Genomic DNA, 25,010 nt, shown 5'->3' with positions numbered 1-25,010 from the left:
CCAGAGAATGAGACCACTGAGGAGGTTTGATCCAGTGACACAGCACGTCTCAGACCAACACTCTACCGACTGAGCTAGATCACACTTGCTAAGATGCTGAAAGACGAGTGCACAGAGGAGGTTTGATCCAGTGACACAGCACGTCTCAGACCAACACTCTACCGGCGGAGCTAGATCACACCTGCTAAGATGCTGAAAGACGAGTGCACCGAAGAGGTTTGATCCAGTGACACAGCACGTCTCAGACCAACACTCTACCGACTGATCTAGATCACACCTGCTAAGATGCTGAAAGACGAGTGCACCGAGGAGGTTTGATCCAGTGACACAGCACGTCTCAGTCCAACACTCTACCAACTGAGCTAGATCACACCTGCTAAGATGCTGAAAGACGAGTGCACCGAGGAGGTTTGATCCAGTGACACAGCACGTCTCAGTCCAACACTCTACCAACTGAGCTAGATCACACCTGCTAAGATGCTGAAAGACGAGTGCAGTAACACTTACTGCTTTCTACCTCTGGCAGGGCTCGAACTTAACAATTTGTCTCCCACAGCAATCTTAAAAAGAATTGCCATGGGTGAAACAACTCACTGATGGCAGTTTTCAGCCTGACTATATGGCATGCAGCAAATAAACATGACTGAAAGGTTATTTTGGAGTATGTAGACATACTTCAAATGTGCAAATGTTAAATACTGGCAGATAATTAATGTGTATACATTTTGCCATTGTTCAGGAGCTTTACCGGCAGCACAGAAGTGCCATCGGTGATGCTCTCTACCTATGGCAATTTATATCTCAATGTCGGCAATTGGCGTCGGTGCCATCGTTAAGTTTGAGCCCTGCTCTGCACGAGTGTAAGGTGAGCATGAGCAACTGTTCACCCTAGATGGAGAGGCCTGAAGACTGAATACATACTAGATTACAAGAGAGAGAGAGAGTTAGTTTAGCATTTCTACTAATTACACAGTAAATTGAAGAATGAAGAAAGACCAGATCGAGCCTTCTACAGACTGATGTATTTACAATCTATATCTACATCTAGATAAACATCACAGCCTATAGACAGAGGAGCACGAAAATAATTCATGTTAGAAAAAAAGATGGACACACAGATTCTGGGTTAGTTACATGTACATGTTTTTTTAGTCTCTTATTAAAAACAAGACTGTGAAAAACGAAAGAAAGAAAAAAGCCATATATATCACAGAGGCAAAATACAGGCCACTCTATAGTATATGGAGTTATGAGAGTTCTAAAATACAGAATAGCAAAACCAACTGCATAAAGAAAAGTTCATGTAAGTATACAGAGTAAGCCTTAGAAACTGGACCCTCTGTAAACCAAAATTCCTCGTAACAAGGGTACGAATTTACAAAACCTGTTTTTCTTAGATGCAGCTGTTTAAGCATTGTAGATGTATGTAGTTATATGCATGTAAGACTAAAACAGGCTTTGTAAATTTGGCTCTATAAGTTTATTGTAATACAGAACCACTCTAAATTGTAAACATTTATCTCTTAAAACCAAACTTTTTACTTTGTCCAGTTTAGATGGGTTTCACTGAATTTTTTGTTTTGCTATAACCTTACTGAATTATTTTTCTTTTCCTATAACATTAAGTCAGTCAGTCCAATGATATAGTCTAATGTATCATTAACTATGTAAAAATTATATCGCTCACATTTTATAAGCCATAATTAAAATTTAAAAAATTCAATACTTAAATAAATAAAATATTTCATAAATATAACTACCAGTAATACACATTTTACAAATATTATCCAATTACAAATCTGATGATTTCTTATAAATATTTCTTATAAAAATTATACATCATCAACTCTATACTGACTATCCAAGACAGTCGGCAATGTCGTGGAGACTGACATGGTATTTTCAGTTGTCCATAGCATTTGTTTTGCTGTGGAACTTTCAATTTGTAATTCTGACTAATTAAACGCCTCTCTTGCATAATCACAAAACTGCTGTGGAAAACGCTGTCGAGAGTAGTTTTCCATTGCATATTTTGTGACATGGCCATTTTCTTAAAGGTGCTAGTTGCAATAATGGTGATTCCTGGCAAAAATATTTATTAATTTTTGCTTTGAAACATACTGTTTATAATTTCAGCTATATGCCTACAAAAAAATTACAACTAAATAATTCCATTTACTAGTAGGATTTTTTTATGTTTTAGGGTAGAATCATTATTATTATTGAGTTAATGATGGAGAGATTATGCATGGGATCGATTAATTTGTAGTTATTTATTAAAATATGTGAAAATAACAAAATATTTTACTTTTAAATTTGACATAGTACCTTTAATTGCCAGGGTTACATGTAGGCCCTACATTATGATGTAAAAATAAAATATACAAATGATGTCTATTTCAGACATGCACGGATTACTAAATTCATAAAAAAGGTTGACAAATGTTAGCCCAAAATAAGATTATAACCCACTTTCTTTTATAAAAATTGTTAAATTATTTGTCTAAAACTTAATGTTAATGCATCTCTGGCACTTAGCTTCCCATTTGTTTGTAGTAGGGTGGGTTTGGGTGGGGTGGGTGGGTTTGGGGGGGGGGGATTAATCTTTAAAAAGTGAAAAAGAAATAAAAGAAAACTGTAATTTCCATTAATAATATATTATTATATAAAACTAAACATTAATTAATACTAAAACAATTGGTTAAATTCAAAGATGAAAAATAAGTTAGTATGAAAGATTAAAAGGAATAAATACGATCAAATAAAGTGAAAGAAAGTAAACTGAAAAGATTAATAACAAGTAAAACAAAAAACCCAGCAATAGCAGCAGGAAAGAACTAGAGACAAAAATAGAGCTGTCTCATCCTCTTACCCGTTTCTATGGTTACCGTGATCCACAAAAGTGCAAACATCATCAGTGTTGTCAACAGGCAACAGACGAAAAGGTAAAAAATGTGCAAAGACGTGATCAACAGAGTTAATTTACACATGGTTTCACACACACACTATTAATTATCAATATATCTTAATATATATTTTAATTACTGTGTTAACCCGTCCATTTCATGACAAGATTCTGCACAGCGCATCTTTAATTTAATTACAGTGTTAATTTACACATGGTTTCATACACACTATTAATTATCAATATATCTTAGTATTTATTTTAATTACTGTTAACCTGTCCATTTTGTGACAAGATTCTACACAGCACATCTTTAATTTAATTAGTGTTAATTTACACATGGTTTCACACACACTATTGCTGTTTTATCAATATATCTTGGTATACATATTAATTTCTGTGTTAATCCTTTTGTGACAAGATGCTGCTGCTTGATGCTGCATAGCGCACCTTTCATTTAATTACAGATTTAATTTACACAAGGTTTCACACACACACACACGCACGCACGCACACACACACACGCACGCACGCACGCACGCACACACACGCACACACGCACACACACATTATTGTTGCTTTATCAATATATCTTGGTATACATATTAATTACATTCATTACAACATAATGTCATCCCATTGGTCCAGATGTAGCAACGGGAGTTTGTTCAATTCTCAATGAACGTAAATATTACATTGTCAGGGAACGTCATATCTGATGACATCATTTTATATGGGCAAGTTGTCTTATTGAGCGTTATTGTTTATGGACCAAAGTAATTCAAAATAAAGTATGAAGTTCTAGCTTTATTATTAGCAACTATCGTTGAAATTTAATTATAAGTATTGTCTGTCATTTCTTTTACGTTCATCTGGGTAGAAACAAAACAAAAAATTATCTGCAAACTTATGTGTGAACTAGATTCACACAGTTTGCAGATAATGTTTTTGGGTTCATATTCCAATGAACGTAAAAGAAATAACAGACAATCCTTAAATACATGTATATCTTGCTATACCTTTTTGTGACAAGATGGTTTACAGTGCACCTTTAATTATATTGTGCAAGTGATATTGGGCACTGCTATTAAACCCTCTAGCAGAGACATGAAAAGGTTAATTAATGTGCATAATAAAACATGCTTAATAAAACATGCTTGTGATCACTTCAAAAAATACATACCGGGTACATGTATATATATATATATATATTAAATGTATCATACAAAATTGGTATTTTAGAATTAAAGTTTATTCTAACTTGTGGTTGAGTAATGATCTTTAGATAATGTTTTAAAATGTGCATTTTAAAAATGATTGCTTCATAAAATATATGTGTATATATATATATATTAAATGTATCGTACAAAATGTGTATTTTAGAATTAAAATTTATTCTAACTAGTGGTTGAATAATGATCTTTAGACAATGTTTTAAAATGTGCATTTCAAAAAAATTAGTCTATGCTATTTCAAACATAATATAATTACAAAAGATACATGCAACATTTTGACAATAAATTGATAATTAAAATGATTTAGTGTAATTTGTAAATGGTCCAGTGCTATATTAAAAATCCATTTTTTTAAAGTCAATGCCATAAACTATGAGTTCCTAGCTTGTAAAAGAATAGCAGATTGTATATAGCAACCGGTGAACATGTAATGTTTCTCTCACCACAACTGGCTATTATCATACAAGAAACTCATACCATGTGGTGTCGCCTTAACCCACATTGTCTTGTGATATTATGACAAACGACAAACTTCACACACACACACACGGATATTTTGTCACACACAACTGGTTTAATAATCATCCACAAGTACAACAAACACACAGTGCCCTGAAATGAAAGTTTTAACATGGAGAAACCTTTCTATACCAAATTACCTAGCTTTTCTCTCCATCTCTCTAACTCCACTCATGCAGGATGCATTCATGCTACAATATATGCACGGTGAACCGACAATGAACGCGTGTAACGACATTACGATCTTGTTTAGACCACTGACCTGTGTGAGCAGGATGTTATCGAAGAGCAATGTCGTTTCTTTCTGGTCTTTCGTGATGTCCGCGTTCGGATGCAGGCCAAACACTTCGGGAGACGGGTTGATTGGTAGCTTGCCGGTATAATCAATGTACGACTCATGCTGCAAAAGCAAACACCCAATCAAAATACTCAAACTGAATGTATATAATGCATGTTTAAAAAAAAATTAAACATTCAAATAAAACAATCAATGTATTAAATTTTTTTAACTAATAAACAATTAAAAAAAACATCCAAATCAAAGCTTAGCTTATTTGTATCATAATTCTTACCTCAATATTAACTAAAGTGTTGGCTTACCTCCCCTATTGTATGTGCATAATACAGCCCGCTTCAAACGTAATTCTTACCTCAATATTGTAGAAAAACTAAAGCTTTGGTTTACCTCCCTTCATGGCAGCCTAAAGTGTTGGCTTACCTCCCCTGCTGGCGGTGCACAATACAGCCCAAAGCGTTGGCTTACCTCCCTCACTGGTGGTTTACAATACAGCCTAAAGCGTTAGCTTACCTCCCTTGTTGGTGGTGCATAATACAGCCTAAAGCGTTAGCTTACCTCCCCTGTTGGTGGTGCACAATACAGCCTAAAGTGTTCGCTTACCTCCCCTGTTGCCGGTGCAGAATACAGCCTAAAGAGTTGGCTTACCTCCCCTGTTGCCGGTGCAGAATACAGCCTAAAGAGTTGGCTTACCTCCCCCGTTGGTGGTGCACAATACAGCCTAAAGAGTTGGCTTACCTACCGTTGGTGGTGCACAATACAGCCTAAAGAGTTGGCTTACCTTCCCAGTTGGTGGTGCACAATACAGCCTAAAGTGTTGGCTTACCTCCCCCGTTGCCGGTGCACAATACAGCCTAAAGCGTTGGCTTACCTCCCCCGTTGCCGGTGCACAATACAGCCTAAAGGGTTGGCTTACCTCCCCCAGTTGGTGGAGTACAATACAGCCTAAAGAGTTGGCTTACCTCCCCCGTTGCCGGTGCACAATACAGCCTAAAGCGTTGGCTTACCTCCCCTGTTGGTGGTGCACAATACAGCCTAAAGAGTTGGCTTACCTCTCCCGTTGGTGGTGCATAATACAGCCTAAAGCGTTGGCTTACCTCCCCCGTTGCCGGTGCACAATATAGCCTAAAGAGTTGGCTTACCTCCCCCGTTGGTGGTGCATAATGCAAGCTAAAGTGTTGGCTTACCTCCCCTGTTGGTGGTGCATAATACAGCCTAAAGTGTTGGCTTACCTGCCCCGTTGCTGGTGCACAATACAAAATAAAAGAGTTGGCTTACCTCCCCCGTTGGTGGTGCATAATACAGCCTAAAGAGTTGGCTTACCTCCCCCGTTGCCGGTGCACAATACAGCCTAAAGCATTGGCTTACCTCCCCCGTTGGTGGTGCATAATACAAGCTAAAGCGTTGGCTTACCTCCCCTGTTGGTGGTGCATAATACAGCCCACTGGGGTCGAATCGGTACTCCTCGTCGTCGATGATCTGTGTGGAGTAGAACTTGTTGAGAATGGTGAGCAGTGTGCGGCGATCCCAATCGTCTGTCACTCGACCTCCATAGTTACACTCCCCCGTCAGGTAGCGGAGGGCATCATACTGGACAGTCTGAATAGACAAACAAACAATCAACCAATCAGATTAGCCCTTGTTAAATAGGAAACCAATAAAATTGCTTCTTGCTAAATAGTCAACCAATTGAGTTAGGTGTTGCAAGTAGTAACCTGATGAAAGTGGTTATATTGCTGATAGAAAACATGCAGGCCCATGTACAGAGGGTTAATTTTCATTGGTGTAATACATTTTATGGGTGAGAATGACTCGAACACATCAAAAAGTTATCTTGCCACAGCAGGGCTAGCTCTGGGTGATCAGAACATTTTGCCAAATTATCTTCTTCTTTTTTTTGCAAATTAAAATAAAATTCACCAGTAATTTATAAAATTTGCAATTCGTGAATTTGGAGAGTGACAGATCACCATCCCACAGGCAGGATAGCACTAACTACAGCCTACAGTCATGATGTATTGGTTGGAATGAGAAACAGCCCAATGGGCCTACCAATTGCGCATCAGGCGAACACTTTACTAGTGGGCTACATCCTACCCAGCAGTGGCTGGAAATATCCCTAATGGCCCACTGACAGGGATCGATCCCAGAACGACCTCACATCAGGACGAACACTTTACCACTGAGCTAAGTCCCGCCCAGTACCTGTTGGAAATAGCCCTATGGGCCCACTGACAGGGATCGATCCCAGACCGATCTCGCATCAGGACGAACACTTTACCACTGAGCTACATGTATGTCCCGCCCAGTACCTGTTGGAAATAGCCTTATGGGCCCACTGACAGGGATCGATCCCAGACCGATCTCGCATCAGGTGCACAATTTACCACTGGGCTATATCCCACCCCGGCTGATGGTTTATTTAACCACCGTGACTGATCGTCTGTACTCACTTTGTAATCATTGAGGAACATGGCGAGCTGTCGGGTACTAATACGCAGATCCGTCTCGTTGAACTCATACGGAATGTTCCACCCGATTGGTCCAAACTTCCGCCGCTCTTGGATCAAGGCATGGAAGAAGCAGAGACCATACAGAAGTTTTTTCCATGCATGCTGAAAAGGCAAAAAAAATATTTTGTTATGATATTTGTTATGAAATGAAGATATTAAGGAATTATTGTTAAAAGATACCTCAGCATATCTTAAACTATGGCTACTTGGTGTCTAACATTATCATATGGTTATTTTTACATTCAGTCAATACAGAGAAAGAGAGGAAACCTGCCGATGCCATATAGATTATTCTTACTGGTAAAACACAACGGGATCTTTTGTAACTAATAACCAAAAAAACAAAGCTACTAAAAAGGATAATAAAAAATTAATTCAATTCCATGAGTCCAATCAAACTGCAACACTGAGAGAGAGAGAGAGAGAGAGAGAGAGAGAGAGAGAGAGAGAGAGAGAGAGAGAGAGAGAGAGAGAGAGAGAGAGAGATGATTTATTTTATAATGGTTTAACATATCAAGAATCATAAAGCACTGATAACAGCCCCCACCCCTCAGCCACGCCAGGCTCCTACATGTACAACACTGTTTGTGTAACACATAACCAACATGTTATAAAGCCGGGTTAATACTTTGACTGCAGCACTGCATCACTGTTTCTGTCCCTGAGCATCTGTGCGCATTGACGCTTGGCATTATAATGCTCACCGCGACCGCTATGTCAATTAATGCAGCCCAAACACTGGAGTTGAGAAGACTTTCACTTCTAGCATCCACTGCACCAGATTCATCGAATGAATGAATGTTTAATGACACCCCAGCACAAAAATACACATTGTGCGATAATTTCGAATACACGGTTCTAATGTAATGGGGGTTTTGTTGCAAGAAGCATAAATTGATGTTGTGTTGGCATTATATTATTTTTGACGCTGATTATATTAAAGCTGGCAGTGAGAGCTCTCAACGCAGCGCTATTAATGCTGCTGCCACTGCTACAGTCACCGCTGCCACTTAGGTGCTGCAACAAAAGAATAAATCCGGCTTTATAGTGATAGTGAGATCTTCAGTTACCAATGGAATAAGAAGAAAACAAAAAAACAAAAAACAAAAAAACATTATTTTCAATTTATGTGATGTGTCACTGACATGTAACAGTATGTGAACAAAGAATTAAATATTTATAAAAAAAATAAATCCAAATGGTTTACCGGTCATGTGTTTCCCCATGTAATCAAATCGTACAAAATACAAGTAATTGTACGAACCCAAGTCTTTTAAGAAACACCTTCTACTTTTATACAATGTATTAATTATATACACGTATGGAGGATTTGTTATGAGCGTTTTTTAATATGATAATCTGTATTTGTCGAGGCACCGCCAAGACAAATATTGGTTAACTATAGACAAGGCTGATATTTCCCCTATTAAAAACCACAAGCAGTGAATTTTATTTATTCTTTAACACTTCTAAAATAACATTTTAATTCAATATTTAGTAATCACAGTTCTAGTCACCTTCATTGGTAATACGATATGTCATCAATATTGGAACAGCTGTAATTTGATATCACACACTACAACTACATGTAAATCTTATCAAGTCTTGTTGGCTTGTTAACAACTGACCCACTGATAGCAAAAGGTATATTAAACAGGTTAAAGGGACATAACCTAGTTTTTAAACACTACGGCATATTTTTTACTACGAGAGCCGTTTCTAATAACTGAAATCATACTTTACTTAGATTTTATTGTTTTATCTTCGTACATTCGAAGTCTTTTTGGTCATCCTGGTGTTTTTAATATCACAAAATGGATTTCTCATATTTCACCATTTCAAAGTCACAGACTCATGTTTCTCTCAACTGTAACTTTATCCAAATGTGTTATAGGTTTGTAGATTAACTAAACTTAGTGTTAATTTTCACGGGCTGAAACTAGGGTCTGTCCCTTTAATATACCAAAATATCAAATGGGTTGATCTCCTGAATATTATGGGTATAAGTTACAGGATAAATCATGAGATCAGTCATCATATATAACAATCGGTGTGCAGCTGACAATATAAAGTGTAGCTTCACATTTTGTGTATATATGCTACTGGTCAATAAGTGTTGTTTAACATCGAGTGTATGCCACAATTGCTAAGTGGGATTTTTTTTTTTTGGTGCTCTAGACACATACACAGGATTTCTTGAATTTTTCAAGTGAACTGCAGGAACTTGTCGTAAAAGCTATTTTCCCCATGGGATAACCACACTGCCAATTCTGTGTATGAGCCTGTATAAAATATCATTGGTAACTGAAGCCAGGTGACTGGTGTGTTTGTGTTTATGGGGGGGGGAGAGAGAGGGGGGCTTGAAGATTAAAGTTAAAGTTTGTTATGTTTTATGACACCACTAGAGCACACTGATTTATTAATCATCAGCTGTTGGATGTCAAATGATTGGTAGTTTGAAATTATGGGGTTTTTTTGTGGTCTTTTTTTCAAATTAAGTTTTTTATTTTGAGTTTCAAACACGTTATTACAGTACATAATGAACGTTACATTTTCTGTTAAAACACACAGTTATTAATTATTATAAGAAGATACATATTACATCTGAAGTACTCTACTAAGATATTCCCACTTTTTTCTTATTTTACCAGCTTTTTCTGGGGTCTTAAAGAAGAAACCTGCTACATTTTTTCCATTAGTAGCAAGGGATCTTTTATATGCATCATCCCACAGGCAGGAAAATACATACCTCGACCTTTAATATACCAGTTGCGATGCACTAGCTGGAACTAGAAATGGCCCAATGGGCCCACATACAGGGATTGATCCCAGACCTACCGCGTATCAAGCGACTGATTTAACATTGGGATATGTCCCACCCCAAGCTTGAAGATTATGCGTTTTCCTTGAAAAAACAAATTAATATATACAGTTGGCTCCTCTAGTTGCTGTCATCTTCTCATGCATGTGTATATAACATTAACGGGTGATTTTTTCTCTCTTTTGTGTACTTCAGAGCCTAATAGTATTACATAATATTTTGTAATTTCATACTGTCAATTTAATTTTTTTTTTAATGAAGTAAATAATTTAAATGGAAAAAATGAATATGGCTGATTCACTATTCCAAACTCCACCATCCCATAATTACGCCAACATTTATCTATATTTCATCAATAAAAAGTTAACACAGGTTACCTCCCCTTGCCTGGTATTGGGAACGAGCAATGATAAACACTATAACAGCACTTTTGTTGTGTTGATAAATCACTATATTGATCCACATAGAGACATGACAAAATAACATTAGTTATGGATTTCTGAAGGTACCATAACTAAGGTCGACGACAGTCACTCTTTGCACCCTTATTTTGGCTTCGTGTACACATTAAATATAAAATAACCAACAGTAATTTTTTTATGATATATTTGATATACTTTTTATTTATTTCATCTTTTAAAACTTAAAAACTTAATATTTTGTCTAAAATTATGAAAAATAAAAAGTGAAGAAAACTTTAGTGTTTTCTCTTTTATTGATACTTGACCTGACCTCTGACCTACCGTAAACAGCATTGTACGCTCAATTTAGAACTGGGCCCCATTTTATGAAGCGATCTTAGCGTTAAGTTCATCTTAAGGGCATTAGGTAGTTATGCACCTAAGGCAACACATCACCATTTTTCATGCCGTTACTTGTTGTAGCAGCTTAATATAGTCCGGTTTAGGAAATGGTTCCTCATAAAAAAAAATACTACAAAATTCTGATATGCTTTTTGAAATCTTTCTTTGATGATTACACGTAGGCTGACCTCTGTAGTATTTAAATAACCCATTGGTTTGAAGTAACTTGTTATATGTAGTACTAACTGATAACAACTGTGCAAGTGGTATGGTGCCACGTGTATAACAGCAACGCAAGGCGGTGGTCAAGCATTAACTGAAAAATGTTGTGGTCGACCATGTTGATTTTTTACACAGTACTTGTAATTGGGAGCACTCCCTAAAATTAGTAGTCACATGACCCTCTTGACAGTGTTGTATTTTTCACAGAATATATTCTGACATAGAACTTGAAATTGAACTGCATGGAATAATTAATGGTGGTGTGTAACCTTAAAGTGATCTTAGTGCTAAAATTGCTTTGTAAAAAGGGGCCCTGGGGGCCCTGGGCCCCGTTCCACAAAGTGATCTTTGCCCTAAGATCACTGTAACAGCACAGCTAACATATACACTTAAGGTAATCTTAGCACTAAGATCGCTTTGTGGAATGAGGCCCTGGGAACTATTTTAACAGGGGTCACGGTAAGTAGATCGTTGTTTTTTTTTTTTAATGTGGTCGAAGCATTGTAATAATATAGCTAATTTTAAAGTTGAATGACATCAGTATTCCGATGACATCACTTTACATCTCTTTACAATAATAAACTGGGTACATGATGTTTACAGAACGCTGTAAAATTGCTATTGAAAGTATCTGACTGTATTTGAAGAAAACCTTGTTGTTTTTGTTCTTTTGCTATTTATGAAATATGGATTTGAAGTGAAGTTACAGTAAGATACATTATATTTATTGTGTACGAAGTAGAACAAGGGTGCGAAAAGTGACTGTCATCGACCTTAGAGTGTTTTGTGAAGACAATAAGTAAAGCACAGGGCCTGTATTTATTAAGGAACTTGCATGTAAATCATAAAAGAAACTTAAGTCAGCTAAAAATAGTTACCAGTAAGTTTTTATGATTTTGACTTAAATTTAAAATTAAAAAACTTAAGTCCTATTTATCTATAGGACATAAGTAAAGAAGGTTTGGTCAATGCGGATTTGTACAAACATTTTATTTATTTATGATCTACCAATGTTAAAACATTGAAACAAAATTATTGAAATATTATATACATGTATACATGTCTTATATATCAAAAAGAAAAAGAGAAGAAAAAAAAAGAGATGAAAAACAACAACAGATAAAAATAACAATTTGAAAATGTATGAATAATTGTGAAACTCAAAAAAAGAAGAAAATATATATTTTGTGATCAGCTATAGTCTGGGAAGCCATGATAATTATTGTGTTCAGTGTCACTAGAAGGGAAATTAAAAAAAAAAACCAAACTTACAGGTGAAGACATACAGTATGTATTGCAGCTTTAATGTAAAACTGTAAACACTGATGTCACATTCATACAGCCATGACCTGGTGCTAAGGAAACACTGATGTCACATTCATACAGCCATGATCTGGTGCTAAGGAAACACTGATGTCACATTCATACAGCCATGACCTGGTGCTAGGAAACACTGATGTCACATTCATACAGCCATGACCTGGTGCTAAGGAAACACTGATCTAGCCATTATAGTCTTACAAAGGAAAACCTGCTACATTTTTCAATTAGTAGCATGGGATCTTTTATATGTATGATCCCACAGATAACACATACCATACCAGTTGTGATGCATTCTCTATAGTCAGAAATAGCCCAATGGGCCCACCGACGGCAATCGATCCTAAACCAACTGTGCATCAGGCAAGCACTTTACCACTGGGCTATGTACGTCCCTCCCTACTGGCAAAAGTGTGTTTTATTCAAATTGTTGCGTATTAATGTCATACATACAGGTGTATCTTTATTAGCAAGAAGTGTTGTTTTGACACCTTTTTTTTATTAATTAAATTGAAGTTATTTGTTTACCTCGAAAATATTGCTTTTATTATATGAAAAAACACTTATTATTGACGACATTTGTAAATTAAAAAAAGGAAATAAATAAATGTGTTTTTACGCACATTATCTTATTATTTATTTATTTAATTAATTGTTTTATTCCCCCCTCCAACATATTATAAAGTATTTGTCCCTTTTTTTTTAAAAGAGTTCTACCAGGTGTTTATAAACAGGAAAGACTTCCTTGACAACCACAGACTACAGTTTTTGTCTCCGACTTAGTTAAGTTTGACTTAAGTTGTGTGATGAATACAAACTCAAGCTTTTGACTCAGCTAAGTTGAGTTTCAGAAACTTAAGTTGAAACTTAATACAAAACTTAAGTTCTCTGATAAATACAGGCCTAGGTAATGAACAGATATGTAAAGTTCTATGACAACAGCCATCGTTTGAAGTGAGCGTGATGACCAACAAAATTGGGATCATATTTTCGAAGCTATCTTAGCGTTACGAAATCGTAAAACCATTGCAGGGTGTGACATCACTACAGCACAAGCCATAGTGACGTCATAGCTTACGATGATTTTACAATTTCATAGGCTAAGATTGCTTCGAAAATATGGTCCCTGATATTTATATTTATATACCACTAGTTCAGGAACCTGAAACAAATTTGAAAAACAAAAACAAAAAACATATTAATAAACACAGTTACAATGTACAGTATATGCCACAACGACAAGATTAAGTTTATTGTGTTTAACAACACCACTAGAGAACATTGATTAACTAATCATTGGCTATTGGGAGGCATACATTTGATCATTCTAGCATGTAGCCTTCAGTTTTTAAAGTTTGTTTTATTTAACGACACCACTAGAGCACAATGATTAACTAATCATTGGCTACTGGGTGTAAAACATTTAAGCATTCTAGCACATACCCTTCAGTTATTAAAGTTTGTTTTATTTAACGACACCACTAGAGCACATTGATTAATTCAACATTGGCTACTGGGTGTCAAAAATTTGATCATTCAGACTTGTAGTGTTCACAGCAAACCTGCTACTGTTTTTTATTACCGTATATCTTCGCCTATAAGTCGAATTTTTTTCACCCAAAAATTATTTTATAACTTGGGGGGGTCGACTTATAAGAGGGTAAAAAAATTTCACCCAAAATTATTACCGTTTTGGGGATTATTTTACAAGTTTTATTGTTAAAGTTTGCCCTGTATTTATACTCAAATATGTTAATTTGACACATTTGGTTTTTTATAACCCTTTTTTTTGACATTAGAACGGTTTTGGTTATGCAAAAAGCCGTGCGATCTCACTCGCATGCCAAGAGAACAGTCCACTTAGTTAAAATAACAGTCATCACTAATAGCAAAAATGTCAACAATACTAACTACCTGTTGCCCGAGTTTATTTTGAAATCTGGTCACTGGCATTAATGGTTGTTCAAACAAATGTTTTGTTGGTGATTAACTTCAGCTTAGACTGATATCTGCAGTTCACTGGGGACATACATAAAAACCAGTGTACTTTCCAGAGTTATCCTCCTTACATGTATTAATATGGCGGCAAAACATGTGATTAACTGATACTTTCAGTTTTATTGTAGTGATCTGTTGTCAGTGTTTATAAATAAAGTTGTTGTCTGTGCACAAAACCATGCTGTACAGTGCCATACGGTAACAGCCAAACAGCTTTCACTATCTACTAAGGGAATATTTCGTTTTGATGCTATGTTACTTGTTTGCGATGTACAAAACGTTAAAACCGAAGTTTGTAAAATAATTTTCATTTGTTCAAATATTGTACATTATTGTTCTCATGTGCTGAAAATAAGAAATACTTCAATATTTATAAGTTGTTTTTCATGGGTCGACTTATAAACGGGTCAATAAAAAAACTACGTTTTCAGGGCTTGAAATTAGGGACTCGACTTATAGCCGAGATCGACTTACAGGCGAACATATACGGTAGTAGCAAGGGATGTTTCATATGCATAAAAAGTCAGTATAATTACATCCAGCTGAATATACACCTGTACAATGGCAATAATGCAGAATAAAAATAAAACATACCTTAACCAATGCAGTAGCTACTGTATTTAACATAACAGTCAAGGAAGATGTGGTCTAAATGTTTATTGCTGTCTTAGAAAAATAATGTTTGGAGATTGGCCAATAAGCATTAGCTTACATTAGGACACACATGTAACAATGTGAAAACTGTTATGATACATGTAATGTGTAAAACGTACCAATTCAATAATAGGAATGGGATATGTAACTAAATTTAAATTGTTGACTGCTACCATTTCAGTTTGTGTAAGTGAGTTTACAGGATCAGTTAAAAGATCAGAAATTATATAAATTAATAGTGTGTGTAACATCCTTTTGAATCTAAGCATGTAAAATCTTCATATATTATCGCATTAATGCTATACGTCACATGGTGACATAATCTGGAATTCATTTATTTTTGTTACATACTGGAAAAGAAGGATGGATAAGGTTTTGTTTTGTTTAACGTCACCACTGGAGCACATTGATGTATTAATCATCGGCTGCTGGATGTCAAACATTTGGTCATTTTGACATATAGTCTTAGAGAGGAAATTCGCTATATTTTTCCATTAGTAGCAGGGGATCTTTATATGCACCATATCCGTAAGACAGGATAGCACACCACAACCTTTGATATACCAGTCGTGGTGCATTGGCTAGAATGACAAATAGCCCAATGGGCCCACCGACAGGGGTAAAACAAGGTATAAATACATATGCAAATGTAAACAAAAAACCGCTGGTCAACAAAAAACATTCTTTGCAGCAAATTTTAGTTTTTTTGTTTTTTGTTTTTTTTAAAGATTATAGCACCTGAAAATAGAGAAGCACCACGTTAAGAATTACTTTTAAAATAAAGAGTTACGTACGACATTCTGGACACTGCCAAAGAATTCTGGGTCCGATATGGGGTCACTGAGGTATGACTTGATGATGTTGAATCGAAGACCCTTAGGCGGCTCATTGGTCATCTTGACACCATTTTGAAGAATGGACACTGGGAAGGTATTCGACGGGTAACTCGTCAGCCACAGACGGAAATCGGGATGTGTTTGTTCTGGGTTAAGATCCTGTGGGGGAAAAAACAATAATTTTTTTTTTTTTTAATTCCTTAATTGCATGTAATGAATTAATAAAAAAAATTGTTTAATCAATTTTAATTTGTATTGAGATGAATATGCATTAAAGTATAAACTAAACATATAATTGATGGTCTTTTTGTTTGGTTTGGTTTCTACAATAAATCGTCTAAATGTTTTTTACAATTTCATGTGTCAGTCAAGCCATGGATCGAGGTAACTAAACATATAACTGATGCTGTTTCATCATTCATCTTTCTCATCTATCACTCTCTGCCCATCATTCTTATTATCTTAATATGAGATACTGACAACTGTGACTGTTGAAAGTTGTTTTAATTATACTCTTCAAAAAAAGTAGGGGAACCTGACATATTAATGTTAATATCAACTATTAGACCGAACATACGTTTTGACCACAGACATCCTAGTAAAGAACATTCAGGTCTGTTTATCAACACACTGAAACACATTCCATAGTTTGTACATGCATCACACAGTTGCCGCGTACACGTGTGTGGGGTGTCATTCTCGATTTTTACAATTTCCAGGAAGGTCGATTAATTATTGTGGAACATTATTTCTGTCAATCTTTTTCATTCTGTTGATCATACAGTTGTTATTGTTTTGTTTTTAGTCATTTTTATTGTTTGAATTTGCGATTTACCGATAAAAAACCCGTCAACTTTCAAATTTCACTTCTGACCCTAATTGTCCTTCAAGATCTTTGGTGGTCATAAAACCTACCGTAATACTGAACTACCGGTTGTAGTGTTTGCCCAATTAATTCACTATTATCATATAACCATTCTCTACAGCTAATCTACCTTACAATTTTGGCAATTGTAAATTCTTATTAGAGTTCCCCTACTTTTTTGGAAAAGTATATTACAAAAACATGAAACTGCATGTTCATACTTCTTTATTTTCAATGTGTGCTGTTGTGTTATATTGAGACACTTGCTGAAGTCTGGCTTTTGGCTGTGACACCCTAAAACAAACTCCCATCAGTTGAGGCCAAATGGCATCTTATTTGCCAAATGCGAGGCCTGTGCAACAACGTACCTCACATATTTTCTCCAGCGTCGACATCCAAGAGGCAGCGAGATGACAGTTCTGTAGGAGGACCCACGTTCCTTCTTTGACACCTTTCTCGAACATTCGTAAAGCTATCGGTCCCTGGCCTTGACCCAGTGACAGGGAGTCAAACTTGCCACCACCAAATCCCTGAAAAGAACATTTTGTTCAACAATAAGGAACCGGCAACAGAAGAGGAAAATAAATCTAAATTATTAGTATTATTTAATATAATATTTAATCCTCCCCAATTCAACTTTTATTAATTTCTGAAAGGTTTGATTTTTTTTTTTTTTATTAAAATAAATTTAAGTACCAATTTTATAACAGTTTTGGTTACGTATATAAGCCTCAGGTCGAAATTTCCACCACCTAAGGTGTACTTTTCCCCTCCCACATGACTCCATATAATAGAATCTTATATTATTTTTATGGGTCCACGGTGGTTGTTTGATCTTACGATGCTAGCACCTCAGGTAATTAAGCACTTTATACTGACTGAGCTACATATATAGAATCCTGCCACATAATTAAGTACACAAAAAAAAAGAATGTTTCTTTTTGTTTAACGACACCACTAGAGTACACTGATTTATTAATTATCAGCTAATGGATGTCAAACATTTGGTAATTTTTATATAGTCTTAGAGATGAACCTGCTACATTAAAAAAAAAATTATATGCACCATCCCATAGACAGGATAGCACCTCACCTGTCTATGCACCATCCCATAGACAGAATAGCACCTCACCTGTCCTCAAAACAAATGCATATTCCACTAAGAATAGTAGTCTGGTTTCAACATCCCAACAGCCAATGGGATGGTCGAAAATTCTTCTACAGCGTACTCCTTCCTGTTCTGGTCATGTGACTGTAACTTCCTTCTGTTTCCTTCCAGACTACTATCCTTAGGGGAATATGCCTTTGTATTGAGGACAGGTGAAGTGGAAAAGAACAGTGAACACAGATTTAACCGTTCACCTGATCATCGGCGAACTTGAGCAGTGCCACCATGGGGTCAGCCCCGGGGGACAGGATGAAGAGGAGAGGGGCACAGCAGTTGCTGTCTCCAAACGCTTTCGGCAGGTCAAACGGTGGAGGCTCGATGAACTCCTTGCCAATCTTGCGGGTGACGAAGTTTTGGACTGCCGGGATGATCTGCAATCAACACTTGAATGGTTAGCAATTAGACAAGTAATGAGTATCAAGTCAAATTATTAAATCAGTAATGGCCTGACCTCAGCTTTACAGGTGTAGGTGTGTGTGTTTGTTTGTTGTTGGGTTTTTTGTTTAGTTTATTTATCCCACTGGCCCGTTTCCTTTTTCTCCTTTGACTTCCATCTCATTTCTTCCCAATCTGGAAGCTCCTCCCATCTTTCAACTTCTTTCGCTGTCCACCTCCACATCCCAGTCCTTGTCTCTCCATCTCCATTCCTTTCTCTCCTTTGACTTCCATCTCATTTCTTCCCAATCTGGAAGCTCCTCCTAGCTTTCAACTTCTTTCGCTATCCACCTCCACATCCCTGTCCTTGTCTCCCTAACTGCGACATGCATGTCTCTTGTGGCTATCCGTGCCACACACCTGTCATTCCCCATCAGCTTTTAGCTGTGGGCTTAGTCTGACCACTTCAGGGGGTGTTCATTAGTTACTTCTGGCATTGTTAAGAGGCACTTGTAACCACATACTATGCTCCCCTACTACCAGCAGTCGTTAGTGCTGTGGTTCAGACCAGCTTTATTAGCAGAAGACGAGGATACCAGGTAAGCGCAGGGAAGTACACAGAGACTGCATCCATGGAGGAAGTTGAGACAGGTAGGCGATGGTGTGGACAGCTCAGAAGACAAAGTCGGAGGAAACTGACAGACAGGGTCGAAACAGATTGAAATCATGGGAGAAATTGGAGTGTAAAAGTGTAACTGGGTTTATACTTTGCATTCGTAAATAATGTTACAGGATGGATAGGTTAAATTGTGAGTTTATTAAAACAGTAGTAACTTAATTGTGTTTATAGTAGAAAACCGTGTCATGCAGACTTCAATGTTAAAGCTGTAGGCACTGTTATGTTTGTGTTAACCATTAGTAAACGAAGACATATAATGGTGAGGCAAGGTTGCCACTTTAAAAACTGCCGTTATGTTTGCAGTTTGCACTGGAAAACAATGTTACAAGATGGGCAGGTGAAATTGTGCATTAAAGGCATACTGTCACAGATTTAAGGACCTTATTTTTCTAAAAATGGATAATAAATAAAAATTACATTAATTGTTGGAAACCAAATCTAGCTATCGCATCACCTTAACTGAACCACGATGGAGTGAAATTCATGTCATCCCTCTCTGCAATTTTAGTTTTTGAATTATGGACCATTGACATAATTCAATTATTTTTACAAAATGACATTAATAAATGGAGTATGGTGGTTATGAAAATGGTTGAATAAAGTATATTTAGGGACAAATCAAATTATTTTTGCTCAGGTAATACTTTGTTAGACCATTAAATAGGTCAGTGGTCTGTGACAATATGCCTTTAAAACTGCAGGTGAATTTTGTGTTTTGTATTAACCTTCTGACTGCTGGATTAATTTTTGTCAAAAACTACACTTTTACTCAAAGATTTTCACTTGAAACTTTTATACATAAATAAAATAATATTCCTATGTGAAACACTAAAAGGGTATGTATTATTTTTGTGTGTTTTTATAAATTTTATGACATATTAAAGTAGTTAATAATACTCTGTTTAAAATTACAAAAAATAAATAAAAATGTAAAGTTGTTTACTTACGCACATTTGTGGCCAGATGTCCAGTATTTATGACCACTATTTTCAATCACTGTGTTTTACTGACCACAATTGTTTTGGGAAACGAACTACAGTGAAACCCCTCTAAACCGGACCATCTTGGGACCAAGACAAATGTCCAGTTAAAAGAAGGGTCCGGTTTAGAGAGGTTATGTTCTGTTCTGGTTTTTAAAAAATGGACTGTAAAAGATCAGGTTTTGAGGAAATTCCAGTTTAGAGAGTGTCCGGTCTTGAGAGGTTTCACTGTACGATTCATATCCCAATATTTCCTCATTTTTGTTGTTGGTAAATTTATTATCAAGTTACCTGTCACAATCAGCTATCAATTCCTCAAAATAATCATGACGTTCTGCCATTGTTGCCAAGCGAAAATACTAAAAATTCCCAGGTATTTCTCACAGTAAAGTAACCGTTTTTAGTCTCAATCAAGGCTTTCAGTTAGTCACACGTGAAAAACAGTGGATTGGTGAATGCACTGCATGCAGAATACTTTAAATCTGCTTGCATGACAGTAGGCGAGATATCTCACCTGCAGTATATACAAGGTTAAAACAACAATGGGCAGGTGAAACAATATTTGTTTGCTATATACTATCGGCCTCAATGGTACAGTGGTTAAGCAATTGGACTACAGGCTGGTAGGTACAGGTTTCGCAGCTCAGTACCGGCTCCAACCCAGAGCGAGTTCTTAAGGGCTCAGTGGGTAGGTGTAAGGCCACTACACCCTCTTCTTTCTCACTAACCACCAACCAACTAACAACTAATCCATTGTCCTGGACAGACAGCCCAGATAGCTGAGATGTGTGCCTAGGACAGCAAGCTTGAACCTTAATTGGATATAAGCACAAAAATAACTTGAAATGAATGTATGTTATATACTAAATAGGATAAAACCTTCTCACCCTCTCGGTATACAATAAAATGCATTGTAGCCCAACCGAGAAACCACATGGAACTGGCAATTATTTGTACATCATAAATAAACATAAATCTACATATATGTTCTATAGACATTCCATTCCTAATAAATCCAATATATTTTTCACAAAACAATTCCCCTTCAAGGTTAAAAAACGAGAAATAAAACTTGGTGAGCTCACTAATTTCCACTTGAAACTTTTATACATAAATAAAATAATGTTCCTATGTGAAAGATTAAGTATTATTTTCGTGTTTTTATCATTTTAAATTTATGATATATTAAAGTAGTTAATACTGTGTTTACTTACGCACATCTGTAGCCAGATGTCTAGTATTTATGACCACTATTTCCAAAAGACTGGACAACCTTTGGAAAATATCTATTTATCTAAATTAATCAATCATGAAAACTTGGCTGTTGCCAGTTCGGTTGCAAGCTAGAATGAACTCTTTACACACATGCTTCTCCTTACAAACATACACATTTCGCACGTATGTGCAACCTGATTTTGCTCATGAATATTCATGACCACTCTTAAAGGAATACGAACCTAACAAACACATATTTTGTCCCTGCTTTAATACTGCGTACTGCAGGAAAATGCCATTAATTAGAATGACCACAAGATGGACTCACCTTGTCGGGACGGAGACATCGTAGAACCAACATCTTCTGGAAGGAGCCGAGTCTGTCGTTCCACTCACCGGGCAGACTCTCATGCTGAGGCTCCTGGGAAGACAATAAAACAAAACACATATTCTTAATGCAATTCATTGATCTTAGATTCCATGAAGAAATTGATCAATTTATGTTTGATGCCTGCGGGATCAAATAGCCAATAACACCCGCAAATCTAAAAACTCCATATGGTTATGTCCATTGTAAAATGAATAATTTTTCTACGGAACTAACTGTATATTTGGCATTTCTTGAAAAATATACCTGGCAACAATCTAACTGTAGACCATTAAACCGTCAACTTGGCCTGTTCCAATTGCTAATGACGTCACTTTCTAATGACGTCATTAGCTTTCCAGGTGTTATTTTCATTTGATCCCGGAAAAATAATGTAATTAACCAATCACAATACAGGACACACTTGCCATCAGTCTCCATTGATCCGTGTAAACAACAAATGTCTGATAGATTAAAACACACACACACACACACACACACACACACAAAAAGCATCACTGAAATTCACTAAGCTTGTTATCTACAAAACAATGACAAATATTCTACAAACCTGATTATTATTAACTAGTGACATCGAGGTTTCTGCCAGAGGGTGAAATGGGTATGGCGCCATACTCAAATGTTTTTGCAGATTTTATTTTTTTAAGTTGACTTTTTGACAAAATTAATGACCGTTATCATACTGTATGATTTTCTTAAGCCTAACCCTAAACCTACCCACCACCGCTGACCACCTATCGACTGCAGTTGCATTCGGCACACACATTGTAAATATTCAATTTTATAACGACATACCCAAAAAAAAAATTCTGGCAGAAACACAGCTAGTGTATACTGATCCTTGTAAATGACGTACTTCTGTCAGTTTAACAAAACACCCCCACCCCACCACACCCGAAAAAAAAGAAAAGAAAATAAAACCCCCAAAACAATTAAATTCTTAACTTATTACCTACAAAACAAGTATAAATATTCTACAAATCAGACTGTCATAAACCAATCTCCAATGATCCCTGTAACTGACAAACTTCTGTAAATAAAAAACCCCACCAAAACCCTCTACCCCTACAAACATTGGTGAAATTCCAAACTTACTACCTACAAAACAATGAATATATTCTACAAACCTGACTGTCATAGACCAGTCTCCACTGATCCTTGTAACTGACAAACTTCTTCCGGATGCCGACGAAGCGTGTCATTTCGTCGAGACGACAGATCTCGTCCCAGGACATGCCTGGCAGCCAGGTGGTCGGGTTGCTATGAGGGTTGTCGAGGCCGACCCCGCCCGTGAGAAGAAACCTCCACTCCTCGTCATCCACTTCGTTCTTGTGTTTGAGAATGTTCACACACAGCAGGAACGAGAACAGCAGCTGGTGGAGAGGAGAACAAAATGGTCAATGAATGCAGAACTCTTAACTTAAAGAGACATTCCTGAGTTTGCTGCAATTTTTAAGATGTTATCGACTAATAGAGACTTTTTAACGATTGTAATTACATATTAAATGTATTTTCCTGCATAACATATTAGTGGCTGTACATTAAACGTGTTTCTGATCGTTCTAATATTTGTACTAGTGTAAATTTCATTTTATTTCCTAAAATATTTTTTTTCGTACATACAAAATTATTTGAAGACAAAATCCAGTTTGGGCTTCTTACAAATATATAGACGACCAAAAACACATTGAATATACAGACATTGATATTCTAAACAAGAAAATATATTTAATATGGAAGTTTAATCGTAGAAATATTTTATTAGTCGGAAACATTTTACAATGCAGCAAACACAGGAATGTCCCTTTAAAGGTGCTATATTCAATGCTGCAATAGTGGCGGTTCCTGGCAAAAATATTTATAAATTTTTGTTTTGAAACACAAAGTTTATACCTTCAGCTACATGTATATGCCACTGACAAAAGAAACAAAAATGGTGTCCATGCTCTAGCCACAATTTATTCAGGAAACCCCTCTTGTAGACCAGTGCCCGACTTTTTCCAGAGTTAATGATGTAAAGATTATGCACGTTATCTATTAATTTGTAGTTATTTATTACAAATAAATGTGTAAATAACAAAATATTGTAGTTTCAACTTTGAAGCAGGACCTTTAATGGAGATTTAGGACTCCTCTGTACATTACCCACGGAAAATTGACAAATATCAGGTGTAGGTGTACTAATTGTTCTTAAAAATATGCAACTGGCGAATTTGGCGAGTGGCAGAGCTAGCCCTAACTATAGTGACTGGTAGGAGACTAACAACTCCCTGCTTACTTTATCCTTCTCGAAGAGCGACCTGCACACATCACAGTACAGGTAAAAAGTCTTGACAACTATAATGACTGGTAGGAGACTAACAACTCCCTGCTTACTTTATCCTTCTCCAAGAGCGACCTGCACACATCACAGTACAGGTAAAAAGTCTTGACAACTATAATGACTGGTAGGAGACTAACAACTCCCTGCTTACTTTATCCTTCTCGAAGAGCGACCTGCAACCATTACAGTACAGGTAAAAAGTCTTGACAACTATAGTGACTGGTAGGAGACTAACACCTCCCTGCTTACTTTATTCTTCTCGAAGAGCGACCTGCAACCATTACAGTACAGGTAAAAAGTCTTGACAACTATAATGACTGGTAGGAGACTAACAACTCCCTGCTTACTTTATCCTTCTCGAAGAGCGACCTGCAACCATTACAGTACAGGTAAAAAGTCTTGACAACTATAGTGACTGGTAGGAGACTAACACCTCCCTGCTTACTTTATTCTTCTCGAAGAGCGACCTGCAACCATTACAGTACAGGTAAAAAGTCTTGACAACTATAATGACTGGTAGGAGACTAACACCTCCCTGCTTACTTTATTCTTCTCGAAGAGCAACCTGCAACCATTACAGTACAGGTAAAAAGTCTTGACAACTATAATGACTGGTAGGGGACTAACAACTCCCTGCTTACTTTATTCTTCTCGAAGAGAGACCTGCAACCATTACAGTACAGGTAAAAAGTCTTGACAACTATAGTGACTGGTAGGAGACTAACACCTCCCTGCTTACTTTATTCTTCTCGAAGAGCGATCTGCAACCATTACAGTACAGGTAAAAAGTCTTGACAACTATAATGACTGGTAGGGGACTAACAACTCCCTGCTTACTTTATTCTTCTCGAAGAGCGACCTGCAACCATTACAGTACAGGTAAAAAGTCTTGACAA

General features: G+C 36.5%; 1 protein-coding gene across 4 annotated transcripts in view; it reads right to left on the bottom strand.

Annotated features, from left to right (window-relative positions):
• Nucleotides 1–25,010, bottom strand: part of LOC121387568 (dynein heavy chain 7, axonemal-like) — a 121,646-nt gene that overhangs the window by 6,790 nt on the left and 89,846 nt on the right. For all 4 annotated transcript variants that reach the window (XM_041518723.1, XM_041518724.1, XM_041518725.1 and 1 more), the window contains 9 exons: nucleotides 22,919–23,164; nucleotides 21,732–21,824; nucleotides 18,349–18,525; nucleotides 17,355–17,516; nucleotides 16,080–16,280; nucleotides 7,408–7,569; nucleotides 6,368–6,553; nucleotides 4,922–5,059; nucleotides 2,873–2,878 (listed from right to left, as the gene is read on the bottom strand). In XM_041518723.1, coding sequence (XP_041374657.1) covers nucleotides 2,873–2,878; nucleotides 4,922–5,059; nucleotides 6,368–6,553; nucleotides 7,408–7,569; nucleotides 16,080–16,280; nucleotides 17,355–17,516; nucleotides 18,349–18,525; nucleotides 21,732–21,824; nucleotides 22,919–23,164 — 1,371 coding nt within the window. The remainder of the gene's footprint in view (nucleotides 1–2,872; nucleotides 2,879–4,921; nucleotides 5,060–6,367; nucleotides 6,554–7,407; nucleotides 7,570–16,079; nucleotides 16,281–17,354; nucleotides 17,517–18,348; nucleotides 18,526–21,731; nucleotides 21,825–22,918; nucleotides 23,165–25,010) is intronic.

This window comes from Gigantopelta aegis, chromosome 13 (assembly GCF_016097555.1).
Source record: "Gigantopelta aegis isolate Gae_Host chromosome 13, Gae_host_genome, whole genome shotgun sequence".
NCBI classification, from domain to species: domain Eukaryota; kingdom Metazoa; phylum Mollusca; class Gastropoda; order Neomphalida; family Peltospiridae; genus Gigantopelta; species Gigantopelta aegis.
Note: the sequence above shows the minus strand (reverse complement) of the source record. Positions and strands in the feature narration are given on the sequence as shown.